At 36.6% G+C, this 19402-nt stretch overlaps 1 protein-coding gene across 1 annotated transcript in view; it reads right to left on the reverse strand.

Annotated features, from left to right (window-relative positions):
* Positions 1–386: 386 nt before the first annotated feature.
* Positions 387–19402, reverse strand: part of insrb (insulin receptor b) — a 75009-nt gene continuing 55993 nt past the window's right edge. The window contains exons 3-21 of the mRNA XM_056271883.1: positions 16517–16838; positions 12044–12183; positions 10700–10844; positions 10245–10459; positions 10040–10166; positions 8728–8975; positions 8064–8231; positions 7774–7972; positions 6215–6492; positions 5974–6122; positions 3895–4051; positions 3728–3821; positions 3579–3646; positions 2815–3044; positions 2626–2736; positions 2210–2369; positions 1997–2126; positions 1479–1613; positions 387–1180 (exon numbers count right to left, since the gene is read on the reverse strand). Of these exons, the coding sequence (XP_056127858.1) occupies positions 826–1180; positions 1479–1613; positions 1997–2126; positions 2210–2369; positions 2626–2736; positions 2815–3044; positions 3579–3646; positions 3728–3821; positions 3895–4051; positions 5974–6122; positions 6215–6492; positions 7774–7972; positions 8064–8231; positions 8728–8975; positions 10040–10166; positions 10245–10459; positions 10700–10844; positions 12044–12183; positions 16517–16838 (3431 nt within the window). The 3' untranslated portion in view covers positions 387–825. The remainder of the gene's footprint in view (positions 1181–1478; positions 1614–1996; positions 2127–2209; positions 2370–2625; positions 2737–2814; positions 3045–3578; positions 3647–3727; positions 3822–3894; positions 4052–5973; positions 6123–6214; positions 6493–7773; positions 7973–8063; positions 8232–8727; positions 8976–10039; positions 10167–10244; positions 10460–10699; positions 10845–12043; positions 12184–16516; positions 16839–19402) is intronic.

Here is a 19402-nt window from a genome sequence, read left to right on the forward strand (position 1 = left end):
ATATATATATATATATATATATATATACACATACATATATATATATATATATAAAATAAAATACCCACTTTATATCAGAGCAGCAGCTATTGGTCAGTCTGAGTAACTCTTTTGTCCAATTCATAACTGTTAAATATCCTTCAGCCGGTAAAAAGGACACAGGAGTAAAAAGCTCAGAGGAAAATAAAATAATAAAAGCAAATAAATTAAACCTCATTCACCAGAAAACCATGTGAAAATCATCTATGTGAATTCAGGAATTCTCCAGGACAAAATAAAAATTCATTCCTCTAGAAAACAAAAGTTTGTTCTAAAAGAATATAAGCCATCCCATAGTTCCACACTGTAAAGTCATTGTTCTAAAGAAATTAACACAAGCATTGATAGACACTTCTCTTTTTTTATAGGCCACATAATAAAAGGCCACTATCTCAAAAGATTTCCACTTAAAAAAACAAAACAAAACAAAAGACAGACAGACAGGAAATAAGCATCCAGGGAAAAGGAAGTGGACTTTGAGGTGATGTAGCTGAAGCAGCTTTTCTGGTTGATTTAGTCATGTTCACAGTTTGCCCAACCAAACTGTCTTGGAAACTTGGCAAAAGTGTAAAAGTGTCAGAAAGCGTATGGTGTGCCGGATGATAAAACGTCCATTTTCGTTGTAACCATACTAGTGTAGCGTGAGACAGAAACGACGACAACAACAAAAAAGACCTGAGATCTGTGTATCTTTAAGGGCCTCTGCAAAAATAACACATTTAAAAACTTTTATTTAAAAAAAAAAAAAAAAAAAAAAAATCGAGAGAGGAAAAGCCGAGGCAAATGTTAGGACGGACTAGATCTGGGTAAAGACAGAATTCTGCCGTTTTTCTTTCCACCGTTCATATGCGTATAGGGCACGTGCTCCTCGTAATTGCCCCGTAGGCCCACCGAGGGGCCGTTGTCTCTACTGAGGCTCTCCTCGCGTTGGGAATAGGATGAGGGGTCCAGTGGTATGCTCTCCATGTTCTCGAAGTCCATATCAAAATCCTCGCTCTCAGGCAATTTGTTCTCCTCGCTGTAGAAGAAGGAGACCTCATGGTAAGTGGGATGCAGGTCCTCCTTGATCATCTCGATGATCTCGTGGAAGGTGGGCCGCATCTTCGGGTTGTACTGCCAACACATCTGCATGAGGCTGTGTCTGGGAGAAGAGTTAGAGAGAGAGAAGACAATCTTACTACTTAAATCTCCATCTCCAAGCCTCGTGTCTCCTTGATGGGTGTGCAAAAAAATCCTGAACAGCATAAGTTCAATTACTCAATTTGAAACTTTTAGTTTTCTACTAAATTAAAACACTTACATTTCTGTTTCAGTAAAAAAAGTATTCACTAGTTTTGGATACTGGGAATGTAAACAGATTTCTTAGGGTAAACCAGCAAAATATCATGATGGTCTAAGATGGTCTTTTCAGCAAAGTTTACCTCCACGTCAGTACTTACATTCTCTCCAGGCAGTTCTCCGGTCTGTCCAGGTATCCTCCATCCATGACAAACTTGAGCACTTGCTCGTTGGACAGTCCCTGGTAAGGCTGCTCGGCAAGCGTGCTGATCTCCCATAATACCACTCCAAAAGACCTGAAAGTGGACAGACTTTTAATTACAGTACTGCTCAATAAGCTCAATAAGCTGGGACTGATCACATTTCCTTTCATTTAGGTGGAACCTCTGTCCCCTAACCCAGGAGTGTCCAATCCTACTCCTGGAGGGACAGTGTCCAGCAGACTTTAGCTCAATCCTGGCTCCAACACCTAGTAATCTCAAAGACATTAATTCGACGGTTTAGGTATGTTAAATTAGGATCGGCGCTAAACTCTGGAGGATAGTGGCACTCCAGGAACAGAAATGGACAACCCAACAGGATCGGCAAGGAATTTCTTGACCAGTTGCTTGCAGGTGATCTAAATGTTCTTCTAGAACTGGCTAGCAAAAAAATCCCCCAAACCCAAAGAAATACCCACCAGCAGTCAGAGTGAGCGGTGAAAACGCCATCTTTTAGAGATTCTGGCGCCATCCATCTGACGGGCAGCAAGCCTTTCCCGCCCTTGCGATAATAATCAGTCTCATAGATATCCCGCGTCATTCCGAAATCTGCAATAAAAACCAAAATCAAGATCTTTTGCCCTTCGAACCCCATGTTTGACCCTGAATATGCTCAATTCTGGTCTGCTTACCTCCAATTTTCACAGTGTAATCTTCAGCCACCATGCAGTTTCTGGCAGCAAGGTCTCTGTGGACGAACTTTTTAGCGTTGAGGTATGCCATACCGTCTGCTATCTCCGCTGCCATTTGGATGATCTCCTTCAGGGTTGGTGGTGGACGGCCTGGGTTATTCTGTAACAAAAAAAAAAAACCATTAAATCAATTGTCACGGCCAAAGGATACTGTTAATAATTGTTTGTGATGTCTCGTGGACTCATATAGCCATTGAAGCTGAAGGGAAACTGGGTTATTTAGCATCAAAATGGCAGCATTTAATTAACTTTACTGTTATAATGCCCTCAGTGAGGGTTAACAAAATTGGGGGCTCGTCCGGGATATGACAATTGGGGATAAGGGGTCGTTCTACAACAGAAACAGGAAGTCTTACTTCAGAATCAGGTCTCAGGCTACGCAGGTAGCTTTTCAAATCTCCGTGCGTCATCAATTCCATGACGACCAACGATGGTTGCCCCTTAGATACCACACCGAGCAAGCGGACCTAGGCGAACACGTCAAACATTTAGACAAGGTCGTTTTCGCCTGGATTATTTCAGTTCTCAAGGACATCCACACTCACCACGTGATGGCAGCTAAATGCTTTCATAACTGAAGCCTCGTTGAGGAACTCGATCCTCTCGCGCAGACTAGCAGACTCGTTGACGGTTTTTACGGCCACTCGCGTCTCCGGCTCGCCCTTCACGATGTCTTTAGCGATGCCTTCGTACACCATTCCGAACGATCCCTGACCGAGCTCTTTAAAAACGTTGATCTTCTCCCGAGGCACCTCCCATTCGTCTGGGATGTACACTGCGAACACACAAACTCAGTATTACTATCACAAAGCAGAGGTGGACACATTTGATCTGATAACCCCAACTATTGTTAATTTATTTCTTCTATTAATTGAAGCAAAATTTTAATTCCTGTGTTATATTTTGTTTTGCTTACCAAAAAAGAAAGCTATAAATTAAAACAAAAATAAATGTACACAATTTTTTTTATTATATTGCTGCATCTAACAACTCTTCTGGTAACCAATTAGACACTTGATTATTTCTTTGATTGATTGGATAAAAATTCCAAACTTTATTTTGCTCTGCGTGAAATATAAAATTAAAGGCTATAAAAATAATGTATATGTTTCATTCCAGTGATTTGGTCAAAGATTTTATTTATAAAAGTCATACTTGTTTAGTAGTCTTTTTAAAATTATTAATTAAAAAAAGTGGATAAGATATAAACATAATATACAGTATAAGCACACATTTATCAATAACATTTGTTGACAATCTTTTAATTATCGATTTTATTAATTGGGTTAAATCTAAAATTCTATCTTACCATCATTTGCACTTAAATATTCTGGGTTTGAGGAAGCAATTAATGGGCCAGTCGGTCCTTCAGTTTGTCTGGGAGAAAAAAAAATTATTACATGAGAGCACTGTCTATATGACAAATAAGGGCTTAATTTAATAGTGTCTTATGCATACTTCTTCTTAAGGACAATAAAGACTGTACTGGCCAGAAACAGCAGTACAATGAAGCAGATAACTGGGCCAATGATGATTTTCATGTTCATTTCCCCTGCAAAACATGTATATTAGAGACCATAGTGGACAAATTAACAGTAAAAAAATATGAACACAATAAAGCTTACTGTCTTGAACAGAGAAGTAAACAGGCTCTGTCCAGGAACCGTTGCCGGCCAGCGAGGTGGCGCGGACTCTCACACTGTAATTCCCAGGATGCCCTACTCTTAATCGACAGCCATGATTTTTCTCATAAGTGATTCTGGACACACAGATTTGATCCTCCTAAGGGACAAGGAGGCATAAAATTGTATATTAATAATAAATGTATTTCAAATTTGATATATATATAAAACATGTAATTATATAAAAAAATGTATTTAAAGGTTCTCTAAGCGATCCTGGGTGACGTCACTTCTTGTTGACGTTCGAACTATTGTCAAACAAAACGGAGGCTAGATAGACCCTCCCTCCTCCTCATCCGTGCACTAACCCCTCAAACCCTTCTTGTCGGTGATTGGCTGGAACAGTTTGTTATGTTTCGGGGAGCGGGTCGCCGCAGTTTGTTTTTGTTGCCGTTTGTGGAGCCTGGGCTGTCTGCAGAGACCGCGTTTTTTTTACAGTGTGTTCAGGGGACAGGCAGCTAGCGGATAGTGAGGAGATGTTTGCTGTATGTGACAAAAAATGTTTTGGCCTAAAAAACGCGTGACATCGCTTAGAGCACCTTTAATATATATACCGTATGTATGCATGCATGTATGTGTATATATATATATATATTAGGGCTGTCAAACAATTAATCGCGATTAATCGCATCCAAAATAAAAGTTTGTGTTTACATAATATATGTGTGTGTACTGTGTATAATTATTTTTAATACATAAATACCCACACATGCATGTGTATTTAAGAAATATTTGCATGTATATACTGTATATAGACTGAATGTAGCCTATATATAATGTATATTTTATATACCGGTAAATATAAACATTTTATATATAAATAACATATTTTTCTTAAATATATACATGTGTGCATTTATATACAAAATAATTATACACAGTACACACTAGGGGTGTGACGGTTATTATATAACCGTGAGACCGACGGTTATAGTTGAACACCGTCATTAGAACTCTATAACCGCCAAAACCGTGCTATTAAAATATTTTTTACAAACATTTTTTATAATAGAGTATGTTTAAATACTAATATCAGCTTAAGAGGGAAACGGAGGCTGCTACTGCTGGAGATGATTCGGGAGAGGTCTGTCTGTACTTTACCGATCAGAGCGCGCGCTGACACGGATTAAAGCCTTGTTTAAACTCGACGCGTCCGCACGATCGCGAAGGTGAGCGCGGCAAAAATGACGCGTTCGGTGCGCAACACCGGCAAGACCCCATTTGGCTTGGCTGTGTGCACGGCTTTTTTTGTAACAGCGCGCGCGGCGCCGCGTCCGAGGATGACCGACTTCAAGCCGAATCTGCCCGAACATGCACGTCTCACCGCACCGGAACGCAGTTTGCGCGTCCAAATTGCAAAGTTCATTCCAAAGTTTTTTCGTTAAGGTTTTGTTTACTGTGTGTGATTTATTTAAAACAAAGCACGTTCATTGCAACGTTTGTTTGTTTGTTTTGTTTGTTAAGGATTTGTTTACTGTGAGATACATTTAATGGAAATGTATCAAAACCACGACGACGGTTATGTTACGAACCGTCACATTTGACTCGCGTCATAACCGTCATCACCAATTCTGAAACCGGCACACCCCTAGTACACACACATATATTATGTAAACACAAACTTTTATTTTGGATGCGATTAATCGTGATTAATCGTTTGACAGCCCTAATATATATATATATATATATATATATATATATATATATATATATATATATATATATATGTATGTGTATATATATATATATATATATATATATATATATATATATATACACACACACACACACACACACACAGGGCTCAACATTAAGCCTTGTCATGTGAAGTCAAGTAAATCGGTCATTCAATTGCCTGAGTAAAAAAGTTGCTTGTCTGGAATGTTTGATTTTTTTTGCTGTGTAAATATAAGTTATTCTGAAGTATTATATATTTATATGTATATATTATATATTTATTTGTATATGTATATTTTGAAACGTAGAAATATTGACTTTCTTTAGAATGAATTAAACACCTACATAGCTATCCGACATCCTCAGGAACTTGACTTCATATAGTATGATCATGCCGTTGGGTGCTCTCGGTTCCTGCCATTTGATGGAGACGAATTCCGGTTCATCAGGAATAAATTCATGAGTCACTGGCCCGACAACATTGTCCGATTTGACTAGGAACACAAACGGGAAGGAGACACATTACAACATAAATCCAAAGCTTTCTGTATCCTGTATTATGTGAAAGGCGGTCCGGTGGTCTTACGTTCAGGCAGCGTGCGGGCGTTGACGTATGTAGGCATGCTGCAGCGGTTCTGGTCTGTGGGGTGGTTGCAGGCCTGGATCTCGATCTGGTAGCTGGTGAAGTGGAGCAGGCCGGAGATGACCGTGGACTCTTTGGAGCTGGCTTTGAACACCATCTTCCGGCTCTTGTCCTCCTCTGGGATTGAAGTGGTGGCAAAGTTGGGCAGGCTGGACGGTGTGATCGCAAAATTTGGCAACGTAGCATTGGCTACGCCCACTGAGCGACGCCGTCGGTGGGGCCTGCGGGTTGACAGTGAAAAATGAGTTTCAGTCAGAGCGAACAGACCTAAATAAACAACTGGTTTAGCTCCAATGCTACACAATAAAGGGTTAGTTGTGTTTTCTGGCCAGCTTTAAAAAACTAAATTGTACTGCCAATATTTATAGTAAAATCAGTAATTTACATGGTCAAATGGTCACTTGCTGAATAAGCTGCAATGTGGCAATAAGCAAGTAGATGGCGCTATAGATCCTTGATGTTCAACAGAACAGTAAGGGCCCATTTAATACTACAGCGATCTATTCATGGGACTCTGCACAGGATTAACCCACAGCAAGATACTCATGGCAGTCCTCATGGCTGCTTTCCAGACTGGCACATACGAAAATACGTCCCTACGGGATGGTGCTTACAGGGAAGAATGGACAGGAACCATTAATCGCTTCAGAGGAAATGCACAAGGTGTACCATGTACAGAGTGACCAATGTGGCAGATGGACGGAGCATATCGTGCTTTGTGTTTCTGCATTAAAGTTGGCTTACAAAATGGTTATAAATGGGAGCAATTGTGTAGTCATCTGCGTTTAACTACATATAAAATAGTGATTAATTGTAATAATCACATTTAATACAGGTTGAAAAAATTCTATTCATTTAATATATTTTTTAAATACAAATTATAATATAATTACTTACAACTGTATTAAGAATACAAATAGTTAATATTAAATAAATAGCTGATAAATTATAAATAGCTGATACAAACAGAATTAAAAGTATTCACTATTAAAACATTTTTCTTATTTGAAATAAAGCTGCAATAAAATATAAATATCAGATATAAATTAAACTGTTAATTATAGTATACTGTTAAAAAAGTATAACAAAACTATTAAAATATTAAATAGCTGATAATAAAGATGATTATAAAAAGATAATAAAAACAGTATCATATTATAAAATTACTATATATTGTGTATATATATATATATATATATATAGAGAGAGAGAGAGAGAGAGGGAGGGAGAGTCATTAACAAGAACTAAACTAAAATTAAAACTGATTAAAAAAAAGAAAACTTTTATATTATAATATATTTTTATATAAAAGTTATCAGCTACTTATCAGTCACCTGTCATAACATTAAAATAATGACCAGTTTATCAGTATTCTGCTGACACATATGACATATGTACTGTGTATTTTTAAGTCTACGTGAAAATGTAATTTACAAGGAAATGACCGCTGATGCCAGGACAAGGACCGTTATAAATGCATAAATCCCTGTCGTGTTGTGTACCTGGGCTCAAACACTTCATTGTGGAGGTAGTTCTCAAAGGTCTTGCGGAACTCAGACTCTTCTGCTTCTTTCTTCAGCTGCGTCTCTGTTTTGGGGCAGGCGCAGCAGCGCCCCTTCTCGTCGGGCACCTCCGTTTGGTTCCACTTCTGGTCTTCTTCAATGTCATGGTGTGTAGGCGTATGGGACGGCACTTTCATCCCTGTATAGTGGACACAAAGAACTTAATGAGCAATTGGACGTCTAACGGTACAGGCGGAGCTTGAAGGCACACAAACATACTGGTAATCTACCTTGCTGGCAGTAGTCGAACTTGTAGTGCGTGATGTCCTCGTTCTGCTTCTGGCAGAAGACGATGTAGTGGGTGATGTTTCCGTTGGGATCGGAGGGCGGCTTCCACTTCAGAATGATCTGCGTGGAGGAGTTGGACCGGGAAATGGGGTCCAGTGGCACTGAGGGTCCTGTTACACATTAGAAACAGAGCAGCTTCAGCTTTCGGTTCTCAGATGACAAGCTTTCACGAGTCAGTTCATTCACATCACGCTACAGGGCTGATGGACTGAGAAGAAACGGTTGCGTACATATATACACACATTGCAATTTTAAATTAATTTACATTAAAATTGTACATTCATTATAATTACAATTATATGTATAAAAATATTATAAAATAATAAAATGTATATATAATAATAATTTAATACAATTATAATTGAATATGCATTTGTAACATATTTATGGATATATATGTATGTATATATACTATATTACCAAAAGTATTGGGACACCCCTCCAAATCATTCAATTATTATAGTTATATATTTATTACAATTACATGTATATTTGTGTGTATATCTTATATCTTATTGCTTGTTGTTGCTTAAGAACCAAAATAATGAGAAGAAACTCCTCCTGATAAAACACGTCCTCAGGTCCCAGACAGCTGCTATAACTTACGCGTGGCGTTGGTGCGCACGTAGATGATCTCGGTCTTGGCCCCGCGGACCTGGTGGTCGTCAGAGGCGGCGAGTTGGGTTTTGACCATGATGGCGTACTGGGTCCAGGGCTTCAGAGGCATGACGAGGTGACCCGGCTCTATCTGGTTGCCCTCGGTGACGCGCTGCGGAGGCTCCACGTCAGCTATCGCCCAACTGTTAGAGCCACAGGCGTCCTGTCCGTCATATTCAGTCACGTTCTTATAGGGACTGAATGGGAGAAGAGACAATATATTTATTTTCATGTTTTCATAGATGATGTACTTTATACACGTAGCACTTGGGAACTTTTTTAATGAACTAATTACTGTTAAATATAATAATATATAATTATTGAGAAAAAAGTACTTTCAACATTTTTATTAACTAATTATAATGAAATATACAAAAATGTAATTAATTAAGTTTATTAATTGATTATTATTAAATTATTACTTTTGTTAAGTATTAAAATAGTTAGGTTTTACATTCTTTCAATGGTTAAAGCAATTTACTCAAGATTAACTATTAAATATAAAAAGTTATTTATATTTTTTATAATATTTAGTTATATATTTAACTAAGTAATCACAATTATAATTAAAACGTGTTTAGTAATAATTATTAATCATAATTAAATATATAATAATTTATTTAATTTATTATTTAATATTTATTAGCGAATTCTAAAAAAAAAAAAAAAAATCTCATGCTTTCAATGTTTAAAGCAGTTTACAGAAGGAGGACATGGTACAACATTTTTATTAGCGAATTCTAATAATATATAATTTTACTACTAACTAATGATAATGAATATTTTTATATTTAAAATAAAATAATTTTAACGCTTTCAAGTTCAAAGCAATTTAAAGAAAAATGTAAAAACGAGTATGACATAAAATATAATTTGTATTCATTAATAACAGTTAAATAAATAATATATAAATAGTATTTTAATAATACTTTTGTAAACATTATAAGTAAATAAAACCAAAACTTAGAATTATTTTGTGTTTATGTTTGGAATATGACTATGTATAAATAAAAGTAACAATTTCAACCAAACTGAAAATCTAAATACAACCTAAATAAAAAAATTAACGTGTGACATTTTCAAAACTATAATAACATTGTTTCTAAATCAGGGTCAGTTTATGGTTAAGTTAAGAGTCCAGGAACAACATAGGATGGCTTCAGGTGGTTCAGATGTGACACCTTTTAAATTTCAGGCTTCATTTGGGTCAGATCAAGGCAATATCCCGATAGTCAAGTATAAAAGAGATGAAAAAACTCACGCTTCCTTATAGAAGACCATGAATCCCAGCAGGTCTCTGAAGTCTGAGGGCCAAAACGGCTCCCACCTGATGAGGATCTTGTCGTGGGATGTGCGGATTTGTGTAAATTCCAGAACTTGGTTTTCACCTGTAAGAGAGGTTCGATATGAGGTCTGGTTTGACAAAGCTCAAGCTCCAGTGAAACCAAAAGCACTGTGGGTCTTACAGAAGGCCTGGTCTCCATAAGCTGGGATGCTGATATCGTTTTTAGGGATCCTGTCCTTGGTCCCGGTCACCTCTTCCATCCGGAGGATCTCAGACTTGCAGAGTTTGGTGTTGTGGAGGAAAAACATCCTGCTGTTGAGGATGGTGAGGTTGTGTTTGGACCAGTCCCACAGTTGCCGCAAGTTCTGGTTGTCCATGGCGTAGAACGAATAGTTCCTAGAAAGAATGACCGTACACAATGCAAATTACTAGTAGTCGACCAATACATACAGCATTTTTTTCAATTATCGGTATCGGTATGTTTTTTTGTTTGGCCGATGTTTATTTTGACAGCGTGCAGAACTTTTATTTTGACAGCGCTGAGAACAAGACATTGGCAATTCAATAAATCAATCACTACAAATGACAGTCACTTGTAACTCCAACAACACAGCTCAGCAGTGATGTCTTACATACCCGGCTTCCAGCGCTTCCCCGCGAATAACACGCAGCTTGCGGAAGAAGGAGAGGGAGACGAGAGCGTAGGCTCTGCGGATGCTCAGGTAACCCGTGATCTCCTCCAGCTGACCCAGACTGGACTCCAGCTCCGCCGCGATATTGTCTGAGGAACAGAACATGTGTTTTTATATGTATGAAACTTCACACGATTTCATTTCACACATACTGCTATTTAGATGCATATTACTGTATGCAAAAACAAACTACTTATACGGCTATCTGAAATGCTTGACTCTAATTGGTCAATCATAGCAATCAGAAATTTAAAACAGTTTTGTATAATGATGCTCAATTTCTAAATACAGTTTTTACATTTTTTTAATAAATATATAAAATTACTAATATTCTATAAATATTTTATGTATTTGGAATGGATTTATTTTTCCTTAATAATAATAATCTCTCTATATATTTTTAAATAATAATATGTATTAATTTAGTTTTTTTTTTTTTAAATAAAGATTTTTTGGAGTTCAAATAATTGGCCCAATAAGCATTTATAATGGTTTAATATAAATATAACATTACAATTCTTAGTATTCTGAAAACTGTCAGAAATTTGGCTAAAGGATAAAACAGGCTAAAATCAACCCATTGCAAAGATTTTTTTTAAACATTAAAAAATATGTAATAATAAAATAAAGAAAACTGACAAATAAAATCTTTTTATCTATAAATAAAATCTTGTTTTATCTATACAAATATTTTAATATATATTTATAAATACATAATATTATAAATAACTTTATTATATAAATATTTTACATATTTGTATTTAATTTTTACATACATTTTATTTTATTTTCAGCTGTCTAGTTATTTAAGATAAATGTTTTAGGTTTTTATAATGAATGCGTTTAAAACGTTATGTTACATTATATCCTTATAAATAAATAAAATTATAAATAAACTGTATTTTTAATTTTAAATTGCATTTTTATTAAAAAATATTTTTGTATTTATTATTATTCGTTATACAAATTATTATACAAAAATATAATTATTAGCCATTTATTTTTATATTCCGTTGTCTGATTTATATATATATATATATATATTTTTTTTTTAAATAAATAAAAAATATAAGAATCTTAATAGAATCTTATTCTATTTAATAATAATACAATATAACATTTTAAATATTATATTATTCTTTATTAATTGCTTTTTTATATATAATGAATAATAAATTAAAACTAACAGAAAAAAAGTGCAAAGGATTTTGAAGAAACAGACAAAAATTCATGTACGTAAATGCAATGAATATGCTTTCAAAGACATTTCAAAGTGTCCAATACTCACTTCCTCCGCTGATCTTGATGATCAGACTGCCGTTGAGGACCGTACAGCCCCGCAGAGCCTGAGCGGCGGTGACCGAGTCCACAGTCTTCACCCCCGTACACAGTTTGGGACATCGACCGGCACATGGCGTGCAGTTCAACCTGAAAGCATGACAGTCATGTTTTTAATTAAGAGCAAAGACACGTCTGGCTGTTGCTTTAAAAATGCATACTCGATGATGTCACCAGCTGGCACGACTTTTTACGATTGCCCAAACATATTGTTCCCTCATGTCACCTGCGCTGTTGTTGTGTTTGGAACGATCCCAAATACGGTGTAACGGTATCGTGGGCTCCATTCAAGCTGTAATGCTGCAATGCATCTGAATTGAAAGGGCCACTGAGGGCAAACGTGAAAACAATCCCACTGAGACAAAACAAAATACCACAGATAGTTGTGTTGGCCTTGAAGTATGCAAGCTCCACATCACGGCAAACACCCGCTCTGCCTGTCCCATATGAAGATGAGGCCTTTTGACGCAAGAATGGGCAATTGCACTGAAAGATACAGTGGAAAGAAATAATCGCGTAATGAATCCCTGATCTGTATAATTCTGTTGCTTAATTTGATCACTTTTTGACAAAACAAGAGAGTAACGTTATGTAATCTCACTCAAATCTTGCTAAAATGCAGCAATGGGTGGGAGAGGAATTCACTGCTATTTTTCCAAATTAATTTAGAGCTTTCATATTCGACTTTACACCAAAAAAACAGGTCAAGAACGGCAGACTTATATATATATATAAAAAAAAAAAAAACGTAATATATTATTACGTGTTTGTGTTTATATGCGTGTATATATACACACACATGTATGTGTATATACAGTGTATATTATTTACAAACAGTGTGTGTATATATATATATATATATATATATATATATATATACACATACACACACACACAATACATATATATACATTGTATATATCATTTACATGTGTATATTTACATATACATATTTTTTAGGCAATCAAATATTTGGCCTTAAATATACATTACACATAACAAACAAAAATAAAGTTTTTGAACTTAAAGTTGCATTTATATAACACTACTGATCAAAATACTTATCTTTAACTACACATTGTTATTTGATTAATAAACTTTAAGCTTTTTGATTCGCTTTAAAAACATTCCTTCTCATTCCTTTGAGAGTTATATTATACTGGATGTGCTGTATGTTTTTGAATCACTAAAAAAAGAATCAGCTCATAAGAGTCATTCATTCCAGAATCAGATTACACTAGTCATAGGCCCTGTTTACACCTGGTATTAAAATGCGTTTTGGTCGATCGGATCACAAGTGGACAATGCCAAATGCAGGTGTAAATGGGGTGTAAAACGTTATGATGCTTGTCCACTTTCGACCACTTCCAGAGGTAGTCGAAAACTCATTCGACCAGATTGGTTTTCGTAGTGTAAACATAATGTGGTCGAATGAGTTCGATAAGACACAAAAGACCACCTACCCTCCGCCTAAAGACCTAATGGTAAACGTTATGGGAAGCGTTCTAGCGCTACAGGATATAAACGTTGTCAGCTGGAGACCCAAGTTTGGTCTGAGGATGAAAAATGTTCCCAGCACAATGTTCTCTCACCATCCCTGATTTCTAACACACTCTCGTGGCTGTCAGAGCAGAAACGAAAGCTGCTACTCTCCGTGTTTTTCCGTCGTCTCCGGGCGCATTCATATGTAAATGTGTCCATTAGATTGAAAGATCTGAAAAAACACCCATACATTTACCCACCCATGGACCCTCCCCTCGAAGAAATAGGACAGAAGTGGTTGAAAGTGAACAAAAGAGATGGATTAAAACACCATGTGTAAACAGGAATGTCTCCCTCGTCTACTTGTGATCCGATCGACCAAAACGCATCTTAATACCAGATGTAAACAGGGCTGTATATTTGAATTCAAAGAATCTGCTCATAAGAGTCATTTTGAGGAATCGGATTACACTAGTCGCATTGTATGTTTTTGATTCGCTAAAAAGAATCGGCTCATAAGAGTCATTCAGGAATCAGATTACACCAGTCACTATTTGGATTCATGAGAGTTATGAGATCGCACTTAATGTTAAAGTGCAGTAGTTTGGTATTGCGACACCACTGAATACTGGGGAGGAAACTGCCATTTTATGTTTTAGTGCACGGTTTTGTTCGCAACGATGAAATAATCTTCAGAGCTAACTGAGCTAATCTAACGGAGCACATCAGGTCATTCGCAAACGAGTGGTGTTCTCTCTCAGGATTTTTAAGCACATAATCCCACTCTTTAATTCCCCTTCCAGTTTTGGAGGTCCACACCACACAGATTCGCAGTGAATTTGTGCATTTTAACCCCTTCTTATTACGTCCCCTTTTGGTTCCCGCTGCTCCCTCTTCTCATTTGGAGAATAACAGGGAAGGATGGGGCTCGCTGTTATGAAACAGGACTTACAGCCGCATGACTGCCTCCCACAAAGGCGAAAGGTGGCCGGACGAGAAAAACAAGTGAGTGACGTCACTTCAAAACAAAATTCCTGGAAAACCGAGATCTCATCAAGCTTCCACAACTGCAGCGCTCCGACGTGGAGACAAAAGAATCCAAAGGCCACCTTTTTAAAGGCCCCGAGACCCCAGTGAACGCAAACAAAGGCTGCCATTGTTCCCGCGAGGCTGCGCTTCAGTCCCGTTCGCAGTGTTAATTCTCTGTTTATTTGTGCGTTAATAATTCCCACACATGAAGCTCGACGTGCAAGCCAGCATGTGCGGGAGCTTCCGGACATTCCCGGGCCAGCCAAACAGACTCAGGCTAAAAAATTTTTTTTAAAAAGGCCGCTAATGTCGCTTTCCGACACGCAATGTTGTTTTGGTTTGGCTCATTATACTTCCCCTTGGCTTGACAAATCCCGCCGGATTGCAAATGACTCTGTTGGAATAATCAGGGTGGCATTTTATCACACTCTTAACACTTGACACCGGCCATTATAATCTGCTCGTTTTCAATTTACCGTGACTGACGAAAAGACTAAACGATGTTATGATACTTCCAGAACAGTTATATCTTCTCCCGGTCAAGTTGAGCGTGACAACCGGTTCGTTAATTTGCTAAACGACCAAAAACAAATCACAGCCTTAACCAGAAACTGCAGCTTCATGCCTGAAGCACATGATTTAGTCATTTATATAAAGGGGGGGGGGGGGGGGGATCTCACAAAATCTGTCAAAAACATCAAATTTCAGCGCACACACACACACACACACACAAAAAAGTTATATTTTTGCTTCATTTTCTTTTAAATTATTTAATATTTTCATGACAATTAAGCGACAATTCATTTTCCTCATTGTCGTTAATTAAAATTTTTGAATACATTTTTAAATAATTTACTATTTTAATAATTCAATCATTTAATTGATTTTAATAAATGAATTGTACAGTAATGCAAATCACCATTAATAATAATTTAAAAAGTGCATTAATATAGAATAGAGTAAAAATAATGTAAATGCCAAAAATACGCAAGTCATTTTATTTAAGATTATTTTAGATTGTATTGTTTTTTTTTTACAATTAAAATATTTTAAATAAATGAATCCTTTACTTTATTAATAATGACATAACATTATAATTCAATCATATTTGATTTTTAATTTTATAAAATTAAATTAACATTTGTTTACTGTTATAAATTTAGAAATGTATGCATTAACGTAATAAGAATTGCCATTGAGAATAATAATTATTAAAAAAACCTATAAAATAAAATGTCTGGATACATTATGCAAGCAAAAAATGAGAAAATGTGACAATGCTTGCATAATGTATCCAGACATTTTATTTTATAGGTTTTTTTTATAATTATTATTCTCAATGGTAATTCTTATTACGTTAATGCATACATTTCTAAATTTATAACAGTAAACAAATGTTAATTTAATTTAATAAAATTAAAAATGATTGAATTATATATTTTTAAATAATATACGTAGTATATATATATAAACAATAAAATTTAGATTTATTTTACATAATTATACATTTTAAAGAAAACAAAGACTTACATATTCCTTAAAAAGTCTTTATTTTCTTTCAAATTCAGAACATTATTTCTGACTTTTCCTTGTGATTTCACGGTGAAATGTGACCTGTGAACTTTTGAGACCCATTTCTGAATGCTAGACTCTTGCAGTTAACATTCCCTGATATATTCCCTGCCGTGGACAAAAGCGTCTCCTCGCGACCGTCTCGGCCTTTTAATTCAGCTCTGTCTTCTCTTGTGATTTATTCATCTACCTCAGGCTCCTAAATCTCAGTCTGTGCTGCTGAAAAGTCTCTGTTCCTCGTCAACTCGAGTCGAAATCGGAGCAAAACCTGATTTGAGTTGATTGTAAAGTGCAATGCTGTTTAACGGTTGGCAGTTAAAAACAAAAAGCCAGTACGTACGTGGTTGAATTCATGGTGGTGTATCCAGACGGGCATTCTGGGATACAGGCCCCGTTGTGGATGACGTACTCGTGGCAGTCGCCGCTCTTGCCCTTGCACTGGTTGTGGAGGTCCTGGCAGAATTTTAAGGACACGCAGCGCCATCCCTTGAAGGTGTAGTATCCCAGCGGGCAACGCTCCACGCACGCCTCGCCGAACAGGAAGTTGCGACAAGCTACGCATTTGGTAGCGTTCCCTGGCAAAGAGCAGCCGCCCAGACACTGATCGTGACAGCACTCCTTATGGGGCGTACAGGCACCGTGGGCACATTCGGAAGGACAAACTGTGATGGGAAAAAGGGAGAAAAGAACAAAGATAACTTATTAGATTAATTTTACTACAGGCAAAAACATTGCTTTTCGTGCACTGGTCAGAGATATTGGGCTTTCCATAATGTGTTTAAACCTAATGGAAAGAAAACATCCAAAATACACTAGTATTTTATTGCACTTTATCTTTTTGCATCTGTAGATTTTAGCTACAGTACATTTGTTTAATGTTGCCTATGCAACATTAAACAAATGTAACAAAACTAATGTTGGGTTAGTTCACCCAAAAATGACAATTCTTGACGAGAACACTTTTTGTGCGCAAAAAAACAAACAAAAATAACGACTTTAATCAACTATTCATTTCCTTCTCTGGGCCTCGAGATTTCAAGTAGTGAAACTGCGCAATGACCAGCGTCGGCCAATAGTGAGCCTGCGTGTGACGTGAAACCTAGAAGCTTTGCGCAATATCACTACGTGAAATATCACGGCCGTACAGAGAAGGAAATGATTAGTTGAATAAAGTCTTTATTTTTGTTTGTTTTTTTGCGCACAAAAAGTATTCTCGTCGCTTGATAAACTTAAGATTGAGCCACTGTAGTCACTCGCACTATTTTAACGATGTCTTTAATAACTTTTGGGCTGGTCAGTTTCGATCCCTTAAGAAGCCTATGGAGGAGTGATCCAGCTCTCAGATTTAATAAAAAATATCTTAATTTGTGTTCCGAAGATGAACGAAAGTCTTACGGGGCTGGAACAACATGAGGGTGAGTAATAACTGACAGAATTTTCATTTTTGGGTGAACTAACCCTTTAATATGCCAATAAAAACACTGCCGCTTTCTTCAGGTCTTTATCGCTTCATTAAAATTAAGCAAAAGCAACGGATAAATGTTTACTTTCACGAGCTGTCACGTATTTGTGGGAATCTCTTAAGTGAGGACGAGAAGATTAAAGCTTACAGGCTTCCGTACATCGACCGCCCGCAGCGTCTTCTGGGATTTCTAACGGTTCGATTCTCTCATGTCTGTGTTCGATGCATCCTCGATATCAAGAACACATCCGGGTACCTTCCTCTGTACTTGCGTTCATGAGAATTGGAATTGATGGAGTTGATGACGTAGTACGAGAACACAAGGACGCAAGATCGCTTAAGAACGGATATTGAGAAACAGCAAGTGTTCTGAAGTGCGCTTAGGACCGCACATGCGCATTTGCTGGTCCAGCCAGCATGATTTGAGCGTTTCGAAACAAAATTTATGACAGTTTTTTGTCAGATGTCATTGGTGATTACAAATTGAAGAAATTTAGGAGCTGTACTTGCATGACTGAAATAGCTGCAGTGAGGCATTTCAAAGATGGCCGCTGAGTGAAATGACTTGCCTTAAAGGGACTGGTTCAGGCACTGCCAAAATAAGTCCCGTCACTGTCAAAATAAAAGCCCACTTCTGACACTTAATGGCCAATGGCAATAATAAAAAAAAGCCACTAGTGATGACCTCTGTAAAAACCATTGACTTTGACAAGAATTTTGGCTTTACCCAATGTTCAATGTTAGATAATGTCTCATTAGCAAATTTAAACATTTTTTATCACACGTTTTCTGAAATATCAATCAACTGGGAAAGCATGGCAATATCTATTAGTAATATTTGTACCCTATTCACTGGTCCTCCTGCCTTAAGGAAAACATTATTTCTTGATTTTGGGGCTCAAATAAACAACATACGTTGACCGCAACATCACGTTAATGAAAACAAATGTGATAAAATCCACAAAAAAAGGGAATCTGAGGTCAGTTGCATCATTGTGAGCCTTTATTCCGCAGGAAGGAAGTGATTCAGAGTCGTGTTTGGCCGCGGGGCCATCTGGAAGTGAAGCTTGTGCATCGCAGGGTGCGAAAATAAATGAATACAGCAGTCTGTAAGTCATCTTCCTCGTCTCACACTCACACTAGCCGCCTGCTAGACCACAACAAAGACACAGCGTGTTCCAGAAACATGTCAAGAATAGCACGCAACCACAGTAGCAGAACTACAACAGTATACACAGAATATGCTGGTATACTACATTTGAAAAAATGTGCAAGATACAAACAGCTCACACTTTTGCTGTTTCCCATAATGCAATGCACTTGACTTGACATTTCTAGTATGTTGAATCGGACCAGAAGTAATACATTTGTAATATTTGTTCCCTACACTATTTTTTTTAAAGAAAATATTGTCCTGTATTCAATGTATACACTCCACAGTATGAAAAATATAGAAATGTTTTTGTTGTTTTTTACTTAAATTTTATATATAAAAAATAATATTTAAAAAGGATTAATAACAAAACATTCAATTAAACATGTCAAAATATTTTTAATTAATAATAATAAAAAAACAGTTTTTTTGCTTAAGATTCCATAAATGTTTTGTGAATATTATTTAACAAATTTAAAATAATACAATCAAACATAACCACAGACCCATCTAAGATTATAAACGCGCAGCACAGTGTGTCAATGCAACCCGTCATTAAATTCATCCTGATCAGACACGCCTCCTCCTGACACGAGTTCGTCGGAGATGTC

Source organism: Rhinichthys klamathensis, unplaced genomic scaffold (assembly GCF_029890125.1).
Source record: "Rhinichthys klamathensis goyatoka isolate OS25496 unplaced genomic scaffold, OSU_Roscu_1.1 h1tg000327l_1, whole genome shotgun sequence".
In the NCBI taxonomy this organism is placed as follows: domain Eukaryota; kingdom Metazoa; phylum Chordata; class Actinopteri; order Cypriniformes; family Leuciscidae; genus Rhinichthys; species Rhinichthys klamathensis.